This window comes from Leguminivora glycinivorella, chromosome 2, assembly GCF_023078275.1.
Source record: "Leguminivora glycinivorella isolate SPB_JAAS2020 chromosome 2, LegGlyc_1.1, whole genome shotgun sequence".
Lineage (NCBI taxonomy): Eukaryota > Metazoa > Arthropoda > Insecta > Lepidoptera > Tortricidae > Leguminivora > Leguminivora glycinivorella.
Window position 1 is genome coordinate 4,263,944 of NC_062972.1, and position 15,175 is coordinate 4,279,118.

General features: G+C 37.3%; 1 protein-coding gene across 1 annotated transcript; it reads right to left on the reverse strand.

The window, feature by feature from the left end:
• Positions 1-72: 72 nt before the first annotated feature.
• LOC125235028 lies at positions 73-10,974 on the reverse strand. Its single transcript, XM_048141493.1, has 5 exons — positions 10,702-10,974; positions 10,325-10,608; positions 8,416-8,459; positions 4,576-4,668; positions 73-573 (listed from the first exon to the last, which is right to left on the reverse strand). The coding sequence occupies exons 1-5, from the start codon at positions 10,900-10,902 to the stop codon at positions 320-322; spliced, it is 876 nt and encodes a 291-aa protein (XP_047997450.1). The 5' UTR covers positions 10,903-10,974; the 3' UTR covers positions 73-319.
• Positions 10,975-15,175: the final 4,201 nt, after the last annotated feature.

Below are 15,175 nucleotides of genomic sequence, written 5' to 3' on the forward strand. Positions count from 1 at the left end.
TTATAAAGACTTTCTAGGAAAATTGTTTTGAACTTGATAGGTTCAGTAGTTTTTGAGAAAAATACGGAAAACTACGGAACCCTACACTGAGCGTGGCCCGACACGCTCTTGGCCGGTTTTTTACCAATGGTCCGTGTTTGAAATCACGTTACGTCACGTCCGTATCGGTACGGCGGGAAATTCGTAAATTTCATACCGCTTCCGTGATGACCAGTACCACAACAGACGGTTCCGTAGGTCTAGTATCTACAGAGAGAGCATGATGTGTTTCGGAAGTTGTTCAGCCTTTTCAAAGTGTATAGAGTAAATGTAGATGAATCTAGGTGTTTTTCATTTTATAATACCTTCCATAACTATCGACCTGCATCATAGGCACGTCATGATTATGCAGTCCGCTTCTACAGACAATCCGCGTGTGACAACACGTCAGCACGACGGGACATCCGTGCCGTGTCCGTGATGAACAGTACCACCGTACCGTTCCGCTCCGTTGGTTGATGTAGTTGGTCTTCCAGTACGTGTAGCCGTTGTACTGGAATAGGGTTGTTCCGTGGTTGGTCACTATAAATGTCCCTGAAAGAATTGTTGTGAACGTTTTGTTCAGTTATAGGTATTCATTTTAGATTATATCTCTTACTTAAATTTTGTTCAATCGAACAAAATTTAAGTAAGCGTTATGAATGATTCACGGTTATTTTTATTAGAGAGGCCCACTTGCACCAACCAGTTAACTCAGGGTTAGTGGGCTGTCATCTGTCAAATTCCATATAGAGGTAAAATGGTGGGTTAGGTACTTTGCATTGTGATTTTTGAGATGGCTGGTCCTTAAAATCTCACTCTGTATTAAGTCGAGTATACAACTATTCATGAAAATCGGTAAACACACTTGAACGAGCAATATGATTACTCGTATAGTGTATTACTTCCACGTGTCGGTGCAAATCAATGAGCTCATTCTTTCGATAATACTTGTAGACAATAAATCTCCGTTATCAGCCTGTTATCTTAACATGTGGGTATAAATATAGTAAGGCCATTCGCAGAATACGCAAATACATTTTTTTCTGACAGATAACGCATGTCAGTTGTATCAATCAATCAATCAATCAATCATTATTTATTTGCAATAGAACATAACTAAATGCATGCAAATACAATTATAAAATGACACACAAGAAAATCAACAGAATATAATAAAACAAATACACAACAATTATTATAAATGAAATAAATATAAATGTATAACTAATATATATTTCCAAATCTCCCAACTATGGTCGAAAAGTAACTGTAAATATTTCGTTCAGGGTGTGCCTTTTATTATATCATTTGTAGGTCTAATTAAATTAAATAAATGAATAAAAATACTGGGACTCAACGCAAAGGACCATTGGTAATGATACTTAAATTATTTTTGAAATTGTGGACCATAGTTGCAGTCACAGAACTTAATTTAGATAGAAGAAACAAATTCATATATTTGTATAGGGGCCGAGCGTGTCAAATTTTGTACTGAAGTTGATTCTTGCCTGTAATTTTAAATATGTCTCAGGCTCTTGATTGTTCATAATTTTTGTGTTGTTGCAATTGAATATCACGTAACGAGGCATTTTTTATGTTTTGGTTGACTTCAACTTACAAAAATTGACGCCCGAAAGCTGCAAGCTGCGAGCAAAGACGGACAACTCAGTGGATTTCACTGAGTTCATTTGACACGCTAAGTAGATACGTTTGCTTGATCTATGGTATATATGACATCTGTGGTTGCAGTATTGGACTATAGTTAGGGGGTTTTACACAGACCAACTTAGCCCCAAACTAGGCAAAGCTTGTACTATGGGTGCTAAGCGACGATATAATTACATACCTAAATAGATAAATACATAGAAAACATCCACGACTCAGGAACAAATATATGTGCTCAACACACAAATAAATGCCCTTACCGGGATTCGAACCCAGGACCGCGGCTCAGCAGGCAGGGTCACTACCGACTGAGAGACCAGACCGGTCGTTAAACTATAGGAAGAATAGGACATTATAGTACCTACTTACATTTCTCTTAATGTTTAAAATTAGACATTCCTTGCTAAACTGTGCATATGTACTTATATTTTCATAGTTTCCCCTATTTGTGTATTTATATACCTACACTAGATGTTATCCACATTTAGTAGATACGGTTATCCTAACATTAGCCGAATGGCACAAACGTCAGAAATCACGAAACGAAGCGGTAGATATCTATCTCTATCGCGCCGCTGGCTCTGTCGCGCCAATACGCAAGCGCGATAGAGATAGATATCTACTAGCGCTTCGTTTCGTGAGCGTTTCGTGAGCGATTGTGCCATTCGGGTAGCCACCCTGATAGTATATCCTTGTATTTTATCTCCGATCCGACAGCCTTTGGACCAGAAGGCCGTTTGTTGAACGTTATGATATCAACAACCTATGACAACATATAGGTAGTTCCTATCTCTTCTCTAAGTAGGTAGTGCGAGTAGAGCGACAATGACATCTGTTTCGGTTTTTCAGTTCGTTCGCTAGGTCGCTACGCGGCATAGACAATTGGCTAGTTGTATCGCTTAACTTCAAACCTGGGTAAATCCATTCTGCTTTAAGGTTGAATATACAAAAAATACAATATGATCTGGAAGATACTTATTCAACCTTATAGCAGAATGGATTTACCAGTTTTGAAGTTAAGCGACACAGTTGGCGACACAGCCTTGGATGTGTAGTGATTTAGTGAACATGCCAAATTATTGTTTTTGGAGTTATATACCTTAAGTACCTCTATCTTTTACGACGATGGATATCGCAGAGTTCATAATTATCAATACAATACAAATACTCTTTATTGCACACCTTGATAAAATACAACAATACAAAACAAGGAAGAAACACGAACAAAGGTAAACAAGAGGCGGTCTTATCGCTAAAGAGCGATTTCTTCCAATCATATCCCAGTATTTTATTCCCACAACATCCAAAACAAGCCTAAGGGCGAGCAGCCAGTCTAGCCTAAGGGATTTATTTCTCGTAGGTATGGGTGCGAAAGAGCCAGATGCGTTTAGTTCGCTCTCGCTACCTATTGAGCGTGAAGTGGCTAGGCCGGTCGTCGAGAGCAGGTTGACGAAAAATAGTATGAGCGTGGCTGAGAGACCGTCCACACTCAAGAGACGCATGTCCGCCGACGCGGAACGGACTTCAGCGCCACGCCGCTTGAAGGACGCGCAAGGGACGTCGCTTGGCGCGCCCCAGGGCGCGTCTTACGTCTTTCCTATACAAAATGTACTGAGGAGACGTTTTTTGATTAGACCAACCGCCCTGCCGGGTTGTCGCATATGTAGCACTATTGTGCCAATTCCATAGTCAGTTTATTGGCAACCGAGCGAAGTGGAGGTCACAAAGGAGAAGGAACCGGTCCTATACATTTGGGATAAAAAAATCACAAACAATTTTTTTAATCGCGACATACGGAATCGGACATTCCAATTAATGCTTGATATATATCGGGAACACGGGAAAGCTACTACTATCAACATGTTATGCCAATTCTTTGGTGTTTCGACGGTACAGTATAGTCTGCAAGCGATAGTCTCGCTGAACGCACGTCCACGAGAATGCCTCCATTCTCGTGGACGTGCGTTCAGCGAGACTATCGCTTGCAGACTGAACGGCAGGCGTGTGTGTAGAGAACAGCCGAAAGTGGTCCAACCGCAAGAGCGACCGGAATTGCTCCTGCGGCATCGGCAGGTGTGTGAGTAGCCGCCTTTAGCTAGCGGGGGTCGCCCTTATACTACGGGGCTTATGTGACTAGATTACCTAAAACTATCCTACTATTTACTACTTACCTAATAATTATGTAAGGAGTAATCTCATTCGGGTTGTATATAAATGAGATAGGTAATGAGAAGACCAGACTTTGGTCACGTCCGACTAAATTACTGTATGGTTAAGGAATTAGTGCAGACATTATAGTAATAGCACTTTATTGATTTTTAAATAGAAGTGATTAAGACTGGACTCATAGATAATTGGTTTTAGTATTAGACTCTGAGTTACTTAGAATTAGAGTAAAAAGTATATTAAGGAGAGCGTAACTTTCAAGACACGCGTGATTCAGCACGTGATAGTGACGCAATAAATACATATGAATTATTTTACATTGAGAAGTATATGATAATATCAAAACTTACAGGTACGGCATCTGAAGGCTACGTCTACATGTGATAGATTTGCTCCGTTCTCTTTAGTCCGCTCGAGTCAAAAACAAAGATTCAAGGATTTTTCTCAAATTAATAATAGTGAAAAAAATACATGGACCGACAGTAGGTTCTTTCATGATATAGATTTTGGGTCGATTGGGGGCGTTTGCCAAGTAAAGTGAACCACTAAACAAAAAAGGCTTATCAAATAAGTAAAAAAGCATCTGCGCTTTAATTATATAATTTATTTACAAGATAAATTGGGTGATACAATGGCTCTCGCAGAAGCACCGGAGACAGTACCCTTTTTCGCATTCTATGCAATAAGATTTGGTTTTAGGAACTTTGTTAGAAGCCTCCTTACTGTTGAACGTAGAGCGAAGCCTTTTGTAACACCACGCGCAAGGTCTTCGTTTATCACCTTTTTTTTCGAAAGTGTGGTCCTTCTTTGAGTCGTCTGTAAATTAATTTTTAATACACAATTGAGCATTTCTTTTTTTTTCCACTTTTATGAAATGTGATATTCTTGAAAAAAAATGCTATTTATACTCAGAATTACTAGCTTTTTCAATCCTAGTAGTTAAAAAAATTGTCCCATACGATTTTTTCTTATTTTGTTACTATTTTCCGTACATGTTGTATGGGGTAACAAATTCCCCAAAGGTGTATCGCCATCTAGGTCACTATACCTTTTTCGGTATGGTTTTGAGGTACGCTTTTTTCTTAGACTTTACCTGTATATACGTTACGAGTACATGTCTTTGGTATAAGCCTTAGTACTACCTAGGTACGTGTTGCCTGTATTATGTATTCTTAACTTTTTCTATGTACGTATGCATATGAACCCGTAAATTATTGCAGGTGGGTAAATAAAAATCCATAAAGCGCACGCTCATAAACTATGCATCTGTTTGCTCCAGTCACAAACCAGTCTGATCATTAATCTTGTACATTTACTCACCAAGTCAAAGGTCACAAGTTCGATCCCGGTCGTAGCCAATATTTTCAATTAAGCATTTGTTCGGTCTGGCCGTACCGTCTGTGTCATCAATAAAGCCCTGTCATAATAACGTACCTTATCATTTGTGAACCATATTCCTGTTCCATCTGAACGTATTTATTGTGACAAGTAATAATGACTTTGGGTTTCCCGATGGGTATTTGATGCTTGCAAGACTTGGCTTGGATCATTGTTTCAACAGCACTGACAGATCCTCACTGGCTAGCTGGATCAAGCATCACACGGCTCGTTTTGAGTAAGACCAAGCTAAGTTGACTACGATTTTTATACCAGGCTGCGCAAGGGCTACGTAAAACTTGTATGAAATTATGGCGTAACAAGCAAAATCTTGTCTTCTTAGATTGGTTCCTTTCTCTGCAGCCTTGCCATGCTGCAAGTGACATTCATCCTCTAGGTTCAGGGTACGTAGCCGAATGGCACAAACGCTCACCAAACGAAGCGCTCGTAGATATCTATCTCTATCGCTCTTGCGTATTGGCGCGACAGAGCCAAACTACCTTTCGCGGCGTTTCGTTTTCGCTTCGCGTCGTAGAAATGCCATTCGGCTAAGGCACCAGGTAGAATTTGCTCCATGTATTTTGTTGTTTATTACATTTAGTTATTGCATACATAAGAAAAACATCTATGTCTTAAGAAGAGTAATAAACCCAGCTATTACAGAGTACAACCTACATAAAGCTATTTTTAACTTTACGCGTTAAAGATAATGTTATGTACGGATACCATAGACTCGACATATGTAGGTATTATGGTAGTTAATGAAAACAAAATATTATCTTTCAGGTACAAAGTCCATTTGTGCCTATATTTAGCTAACTGGTTTTCCTGTTGTGACATTTTGAAGGCAACAGTATAATATAGGTGCCTACATAATACTAAAACACTACGCACTTTGATGTTTACTACCGGTCTGTCTACTTTCGTTAGTGACCCTGCAACAAATCTGATATGATGATACTTTGCAACCCTAATGATGATGGTGACAGATTCGAGAAGCATACCGAGTATTTATTTGCTCTTAAATCTTGAGTGTGTTCTTTGTTTCATAGGATGACTCAAGCAACGTGAGCAGGATCAAGTGTGCAAATCTGTATCACCTGTAGGTATATTATTTGGCCTTCATTCGTGAATATTGATGATAACCTCAACACAAGCCTGCAACTTTCTGTCTGTTTTAGAGAAATTGTGTAAGATTTCGAAGATTTTGGTGTCAGTGAGTGTCAGTCTCAACTAGTTTATGCCATCCACGAAGACGCGTCAAATTACTGTTATGATCGCTGATTAGTTACTAAATATTAGCAGCCTAATAATAATAGTTATTTGTTATACAAGGGGGCAAAGTTGTATTTTAACGCCGAGTGTGGAATTGAAAAACGAGCAAGTGAAAGGATTCTATAGTTGAACCACGAGCGAAGCGAGTGGTTCGAGAATAGAATCCTGAACTTGCGAGTTTTTTAACACACGAGAAGTAAAATACATTTGCACCCGAGTGTAACACAAAACTTTTCCCCTCACTATAGCGAGGAAACTACAACGCAAAAAATGCGTTTATCACTGCTTCCAGTAGTTCCACAGGTGGTAAATCATCTTTATTACTAGATTCACCTACTTTTATCAATTTTAAAGCAGTTAATTTGACTTTATTCAAGGTCAAATTACTTTACCCACTAGTGGATAAAATGCGTTTTTACCCGCTGGTATTAAAGGACAAAACACGTGTTTCCGAGCTAGTGAGGGGAAAATAACATATCGCTACCAGCAGGCTGTTGCGTGTTCAAGGACAAACGGCCTATTAAGCCAGCAAAGCGAAAATTAGCACGGACATCCCACCTTTTGTTTCAAATATAAAGCAATACAATTAGTGTTAATGTGACAACACCACTTACCACTTAAAATACGTCATGTAATACCTGTATTTTATGACAATGGTACTGTTAATATATCCGAACAGTTAATTAGAACATGTAAACGGAATTGATGCAAATACGGCCTCATTTGTTTCGACCAATTCTCAAGATAATAATTTGGGTACAGACCCGCGACCATTAGGGTCATAATGATAAATATAAATACAATTCTTAAAACCGACACCTAAAAGCCCTAGTGCTCTGGCTTTGAGGAACAGACTTTTATGTAGGGTTTGAAATATCTATACACGATCCTGTAAATGACGAATAACATTTCGGGAGTAGAAAAATAGTACATTACGATACAAGTGCGTAAAAAAGGAAGTTCGAAACGAGTGGCGATAAATTAAAACACGACCGAAGAGAGTGTTTTAAATCGACACGAGTTTTTTCGACGTTTTTCAGTACAGATGAGCCTCCGAAGTTTCGACCTGGCATATAATGAACCACTTCTCGAACTAGTGCGTAATCTGTACTGAAAAATACATTAAACGCCATTGATTTTGCAGGGCGGTCGGGGAGCAAGTGGACAGACAGCAGGTTCTTTCGTGATATAGATTTAGGGTCGATTGGGGGCGTTTGCCAAGTAAAGTAAAACACTAAACAAAAAAAGCTTATAAAAAAAAACACGTGTCCTTTATTTCTATATTTAATTACTGTTATGATTACTGATTACTTATGAAATATTAGTAGCCTAATAATAAATTTTAGCATGTCGCTACCAGCAGGCAGTTGCGTGATCAAGGACAAATGGACAAAAAGAAATGAGAGAATGTAATTTAGACGACATCAAATGCAATGTTTTTGCAATGGTTAACAATAAGAAAATGGTATTTTTTCCTATATTTTCAACACTTTAATAAACAACCTAAACAAATCTTCACTCATTCAAATCTATTATTTGACTGTTACTGGCTTAAAAATATATACGAAATCAATCTAAATCACGAAATATGTCACACCAGGCCGCCCAGGCTAAGCGACAAATAGGTGACTAAGAAGAGACGCTAACAGTTCGCGATAAAATTAAAATTAGTCTCGGTCTGGCCGAGATCCGAGACCCGAGACCGAGATCTTTTTTTAAATATTATAAATGGGTTTACTCTTGGAAACAGACTTGCCAAAGGCAAAGACGTGGCCTACGATGCAGTGAGCTCGCCCAGAAGATGCCTGTTCACTCTTGACTTGATCTCGGTCGGACCTTACAAATCAGAACGATCCGTCCGAGTGCGGGGGGCGGACGGGATAAGAGTAATGCAATATGGGTATTCAGTACGTTCTGTATTTGTTTTCCTTTGCGTGGACTTCATTTGAGTGGATCTGAAAAGAAAGATAAAATGTGGCAATGTGAATTATATAAATAGGTTCCCCTTGTTTTAGCATAATTTTACAATCAAGAATTATTTTTTGGCATAATCTATATTGGCATAATTCACCTTTCGTATAATCTGTTATGGCATAGCATAGTTACGCATAATTTGTCTAGACATATTTTTGCTTGTCCGAATATTTATTTTGTTTGTTTTTATTCAGTTAACGAGTTCCTTAGTTATTAATAAATTGTAATATTTCTACGCCGATGTAGGCAAAATATGACGCACCTATTGTAACTTGACCATATCTGTATGTACCATATTCTAAGAAATAAAGATTTCTATTTCTATATCTCATGCATAAAGGTTATTTTGCTGAATAGTTTTTATGCATAAATTATTTCTGCATAGCATGGCTTAGTCGAAATTCACCACGCAGAATTTTTATCATAAGTAATAAATACTACTGGGTTACCCTCATCTGGCAGAATAATTTTAGTCCGAAATACACTTCGCATGTTTTGCAGAAACACGTTTGGTCGAATGGTAATTTTGCAGAAAACTTAGTTGGCATTATTACTACCACGCATAAGATACATTTGGCAGAATATAATTTTACAGAACATTACTTTGGTCGACTTTGGTTTAGCATAATTGTATGTACCATAATAATCTTATAGCAGAATTATTACTCGTTATCACAAAAAAAACTGCCCCAGAGTCACCGTTAGGTACGACGACGAGCGAAGCGAGGAGGAGTGTTAGGTATCTTGTATCCCCAACACATCCAACTCGCTATCAAATAGCAAATTACAATTTTATGCCGCCTAAATATTATGCACAAATATTATCTGCAAATGTATTGTTCGACTAGAAGACTATTATGCTCATCAACATTATGACAACAGATGATTCGGTATTACAAAAATCTACGAAATGAAAAGCATATTCTGCGTAAGGTGTTTCTGTGCCAAACTTGACTTCTGCCAAGAACTATTATACGAATCAAATATATGCGTAAAACTAAAAAGTTTCTGCCAGATAATAGTTACCCAAATACTACTATATTAATGTTGCAGTTCTAACCTAATCTAACCGAAATTCTTGACAAAATGTTGTACCTATTTGTTGAGGTCGTAGTCCTAACCTAACCGAACCGACTCTCTTGACAGCATTTAGTACGATTGGATATTCTGATTTTAAGAACTATACCAAATACAATTATGCAAATTAATTTTATTCATATAAACGGCGTAAACAGAATTATGCGAACTTATTTTCGGACAAAGTAACATTCGTATTATTTTAGATTATGACACTTAAGTTTTCTGCCAAATTAACATTCGTCGAAAAGGGTATATGCGAAGTCTCTTATGCGATAATCGTTCCGTCAATCAAAGTTATGCCAAATAGAGGGAACCCCATACAGACTAAACCGCCTTGAGGCTTTCTTCATAATCAATTGCCCCACGGTAAGCTCAAGAAGGCTTGTGTTGTGGGTACTCCGACAACGATATACATAATATACAAATACTTATACATAGAAAACGTCCACAACTCAGGAACAAATATCTGTGCTCATCACACAAATAAATGCCCTTACCGGGATTCGAACCTAGGACCGAGCAGCCAGGGTCACTACCGACTGAGTCAAACAGGTCGTCATCATGCATGCAAGTGCATCGGGAAACACGAAAAAATGATTATTTTTCGTGTTTTGAGTCCCTCACTCCGCTTTAGAATCTAAATAACCACTTACAGCTTCAAACCAACAGGGTCTCTACTATTTTACATTGGTTTAATATGGTTATAATGTATGAATACATTTGTTTAAAAAAAGAAAGTCTTTATAAATTAGGCAAAAATACTCACGATTTGCGCTTAGCCCTTTGAGCACTGTGCTTTATAGCACTATTCTGGATAAAACGGTCCACCTCTTGCAAAGAGCAAGTGCTGTCTGCTAATTTTAATATTTTATAAATAACTGCTCTTATTTTGAAAAATCTGGAGAAGGGCATTTTGGGGCATGTTCTATTCCCCTTCCATGTTACTTGAGACAGTACGTTATCCGTAAACATTGCCCCCACAACCAAAAGCCCGATTTTAGAAAGTTTTAAATTCCCCTTATTTCCGCATACTTTTGTGAAACACGCAATCTGTAACAAAGCGTGTAAATTTATTAATATCAAGTAAAATACACAGGTTAACGGTTTTTATTATATTTTAATAGCAACAACCATTTTACCTACCAAATCCCTTTCGTATTCCTCGTCTGCCAACTGACGCTCCAATAACTCTATCTCGTTTAGAGTGTTTATTGGGAACGTAATGCCTCCCAGAGCTACTTTTTCATCCACTACAGTTGGAATAGTCGTAGGTGCAATCTGGCCAGCCTGCATATTATTTTGTTGCAAAATATAGAAAATTTTGTTCAACTGTACTTGCACCATAGCAAGCCTGCGTTGAGTTTGCTCTGCAACTGAAAAAATAAGTATATTGTTACATGTTTCATGTCATAACAACCACCTATAAGTAAATAAATATTACTTGACAATCTTACATAGATGGGAAAGTACCTTAAATGGCTCAAACATTCCTTTAATTTTCAAATAGAAGCAAAAATGTATTCAAAGATTTTCTAAAACTCGCTTGCCTCGCTGGGACTTGAAATATATAAGTAAACAAAAAAAACAAGTTACTAGATTTAACGATCAGATTATTTATTTTTACAACCGAATTATTAGAGAAATTGGATTCTGAATAATATTTTATAACTATCGATTAAGTAGTATAATAAAGTAGCGAGTGTTTTTTATTTTAGTTCGTTCGAGTCCCTGTCCCAGCGAGTTTTAGAAATTTATTGAATGCAATTTTGTTTAAAAATAAAAGAATATCTTCTGTAAGTAAAGAGAGTCAGGTTAAGGATTTAAGGTAGTGTCCCTCCAGGACCCGACTTCGGTACTAGAGGTCACAGATGGGAAGGATGGATCTATATGCAATTATGCACTATACTTAAAGTTAAATAAAAATATTTGAAAGTTTATAAGACTTTATTTAGAATACCTATTTCGTTTATGAAATCTAATTTGTTTATTTTTTGCACTATAACAACATAATCAAAGGGCTTATACATAAACTTATGTCTCAACTAGTATTCTGTTTAGGTATCTTTATGGAAACCATAAGTAACAAAACGTTAATTAAGTTAATTTCAACAGTCTTTAGTTGTCTCTTTCTTCACGTTTCTGTATCGTTTACTTTTTAACGTTTCTAACGACAACCTTAACCTGTCCCTGTGGCGATATAGGAAATGTTTCAACCATGATTCTCCTGGCGGTTTGCCGCCAAAAATACTTTCACAACTAAACAGGCGTATGTACTCGACCACTTTTCGTCGTATGTCTGAAGTAAATGTTATTTCTCCGCAGTCTCGCGCCATGATAATAAAGTTCACTATTTTGTTCTCAACGTCAGCAGGTACTTTCGGCTGTCGTCCAGGCTTGTTAGTGTGTTTTTGTGTCAATTTATTAAGTAAAGTTTTTCTTGGGATTTTATAAAGGGCTGCCGCGGCGGACACTTTTAGCTCCTGGCTTCTAACAGCCTTTAATGCTAGAGCTAGATATTCAGGGGGATAAGCTCTGTATGGTCTAGCTCCGGGTTTCCTGCGATTTCTGCGCGGTTGCAATATACCCTCTGAAAATGTAATAATTGCGTACAGACAATTTGTAATTATATTTAAATTTGAGACGCAAATCATTGCACTGGTCTTAATTTTGCAATTTAAATTTAGGTAACATTAATGTTTATGTCATGAAACTGTGAACAATGAATGTCTTTGTATCTTCAATATTTTATTAAGAATTTGACAAACAAGATAATGGTTTACTTACATTTAATTTAATACAGACACAAGCTTTACAATATTTTAACAGTTTTTTTTACATGTTTTACCCTTTCGAAGATACCTAACTTATCGTTATGACGTCGCAAAAAGTTTTGTAACCACCGATGACCCGGCAGCTTTCCGCCGAACATACGTTTGGCGTTATTAAGATCATACTCAGCGACTATACGTCTGATGTCCGCTTTAGAAGATATTTTGCAATCTTTAGCCATAATGAAGTTTACGATTTCGTTTTCCATTTGAAGAGATATTTTCATTGGCCTTCCTTTTGGCCCAGTGTGTTTTTGATGCAGTTTGTCTACTATAGTTCGCCTGGGAACTTCAAATTTTTTCTCAGCCTCGTATGAGCTCAGTTGCTTGGTTTTTACTGCTAGTACGGCTTTTTCTAGAGTTTCAGAAGAATAGGGTTCATATTTATTAACCCTTGGTGGCCTTGGCATAAGTCCTTTGCAATTTTTTTGTTGCTTTCTTGAAAGACCTTAAAAAATTATTACATTTTAAGTAAAATGAAGCGCCATGAGAACCTAAAAGGATGTCCTGTTTAACAGGATAGTAACTTTGATACCAGTAAATTAGTTAAACCCATCGCACGGGCAGTAGCGTATATTCCAAACTACCAAAGAAATTATACAAGACTTTGCAGTCCGATAAAATTTAGTGACTTTTTGACAATAGAAAATTTGTTGATTTCTTTCTACCACAAGCTCTTCTCTTCAAACGTTTGCTGAACCATATACAAGGTAAAGGTAAAAAAAAACAAACATGATCACAGTTAAGTTTTATATTTGGTAAATATACATATAAACAAATTGAAAAGGCACGATACAATGTTGTATTCCTAAACTCTACCTACTAGAGGCACGTTACAAATTTGTTAACTATCTATGCAAGAATTCCATGGCATTTTCGCGAGAACAATCACCAAAAATATTTTTTCTAGGGTAGGTAATTTTTATGTTCTTCCTACTCAAAATCACGAACCCTTTCAGGCCAAAAAACAAGAGACAAAAAAGTGGTCCCAAAATTTTCCATTATTTTGCGTACTTTCCTTTCCACTTTGTAACCGCTGTACAAAGTGTTTGAAAAATTGCAACGAAGTGGAAAAAATAAATTTGAGATGCTTTTTTTTTTTACCTAGGAGGATCGAAAGGGCTCGTAATTCTGAGTAGATTAACTTATTTTACAAAAAAAAAGTTTCGCGAAAATGCACAATTATTTAAAACATGAACTACCTATTAAGTAACAAATAACTTCAACTACCCAGTGTACAACATAATAATGCGCTTTTCGTTAATAAATGACGATTCCGGCCATGTTACCTATAAAGTTTTACTAGGTATGGGGTCGATTCCTAAATCGCCAAAATCTGTTACCTACATTTATTGGAGTGGTCCGGTTTCCTCGTTACATTTTCACTGAAAAACCGGCCAAGAGCGTGTCGGGCCACACTTAGTAGGGTTCCGTAGTTTCCCGTATTTTTTCAAAAACTGTTCAACCTATCAAGTTCAAAATAATTTTCCTAGAAAGTCTTTATAAAGTTCTACTTTTGTGATTTTTTTCATACTTTTTATTTTATGGTTCAAAAGTTAGAGGGGGACGCAATTTTTATTAACTTTTAGAGCAATTATTTCCGAAAATATTAACAATAGCAAAAAATGATTTTCGTAAACCCCTATTCATTTTTCAATACCTATCCAATAATATATCACACGTTATGGTTCAAAAAAAAAAATACTCCCCACTTTAAATGTAGGGGGGTACCCTAATAAAACATTTTTTTCCACTTTTTATTTTTGCGTTTTGTCGGCGTGATTGATTTGAATAGCCCCGCCTCTGCAAGGGTTAAGTAAACGTCATAATTTCATCAAAGTTTGCCGCTTAAAATAACATCTGCACTGGCGAGGCTGTGAAAATCGTTGCAAACTTATCGTGGGACGATTTTATTCGCACCAAATTTCAGCTTTCTAGTGCTAACGGTCACTGAGATTATCCGCGGACGGACGGACAGACATGGCGAAACTATAAGTGCGTTTTCACATTATCCGATGCGATATCGGATGTGTGACCGATATCCCATACATTACAGGCGCCATCTTGAATATTTTCCATTGAAATCCTTCCGACATCCGATATCGGATCGGATAATGTGAAAACGGCCTAAGGGTTCCTAGTTGACTACGGCACCCCAAACAGGAGTGGCAAAATTATCGATTGATATTTCCTACATAAAATGAGCCGGCCGAGCTGGGGTTTGAACACTTTGAACCCGCGACCACCGGATTGAAATTCGCACGCTCATACCGCTAAGCCACCAGTGCTTTTTTCGTATATGCACCTAATACAAACGATTTACTAAAATGTAAGCTGATGTTTTTTGCGATTTCGGCATGGCCCCATAGGTAATCAAACTTATTTATCTTACATATAAGGATATTCACTCGTCAGGTTAATCTATAATCTTAGGGCCGGTTGCATCAAACCGTCTGTCACCGTTAAATCGTTCGTTAAATATTATTGTATGGGAAGTTCCATAGACGTCTGCTGCGTGACGATGATGTGTCTGTCAAATGTGGTTGATGCAACTGGCCCTTAATCAGACATACCTAACAGGCGTAAGGCGTACCTATCTTATACTATAGGTTGATTTCTGCAAAAATTGGGATTCCCAATTTCAGTTCCAACGAAACCCTATTTTAGAGGATATTCCTATACAATACAATATTGCATGTCATTAACTAATACTTACATTATACTTCACTTGCTCTTAATATGTATATTTATAATGCATATTTGAGGAACTAGAGTCTTAACAAATGCTG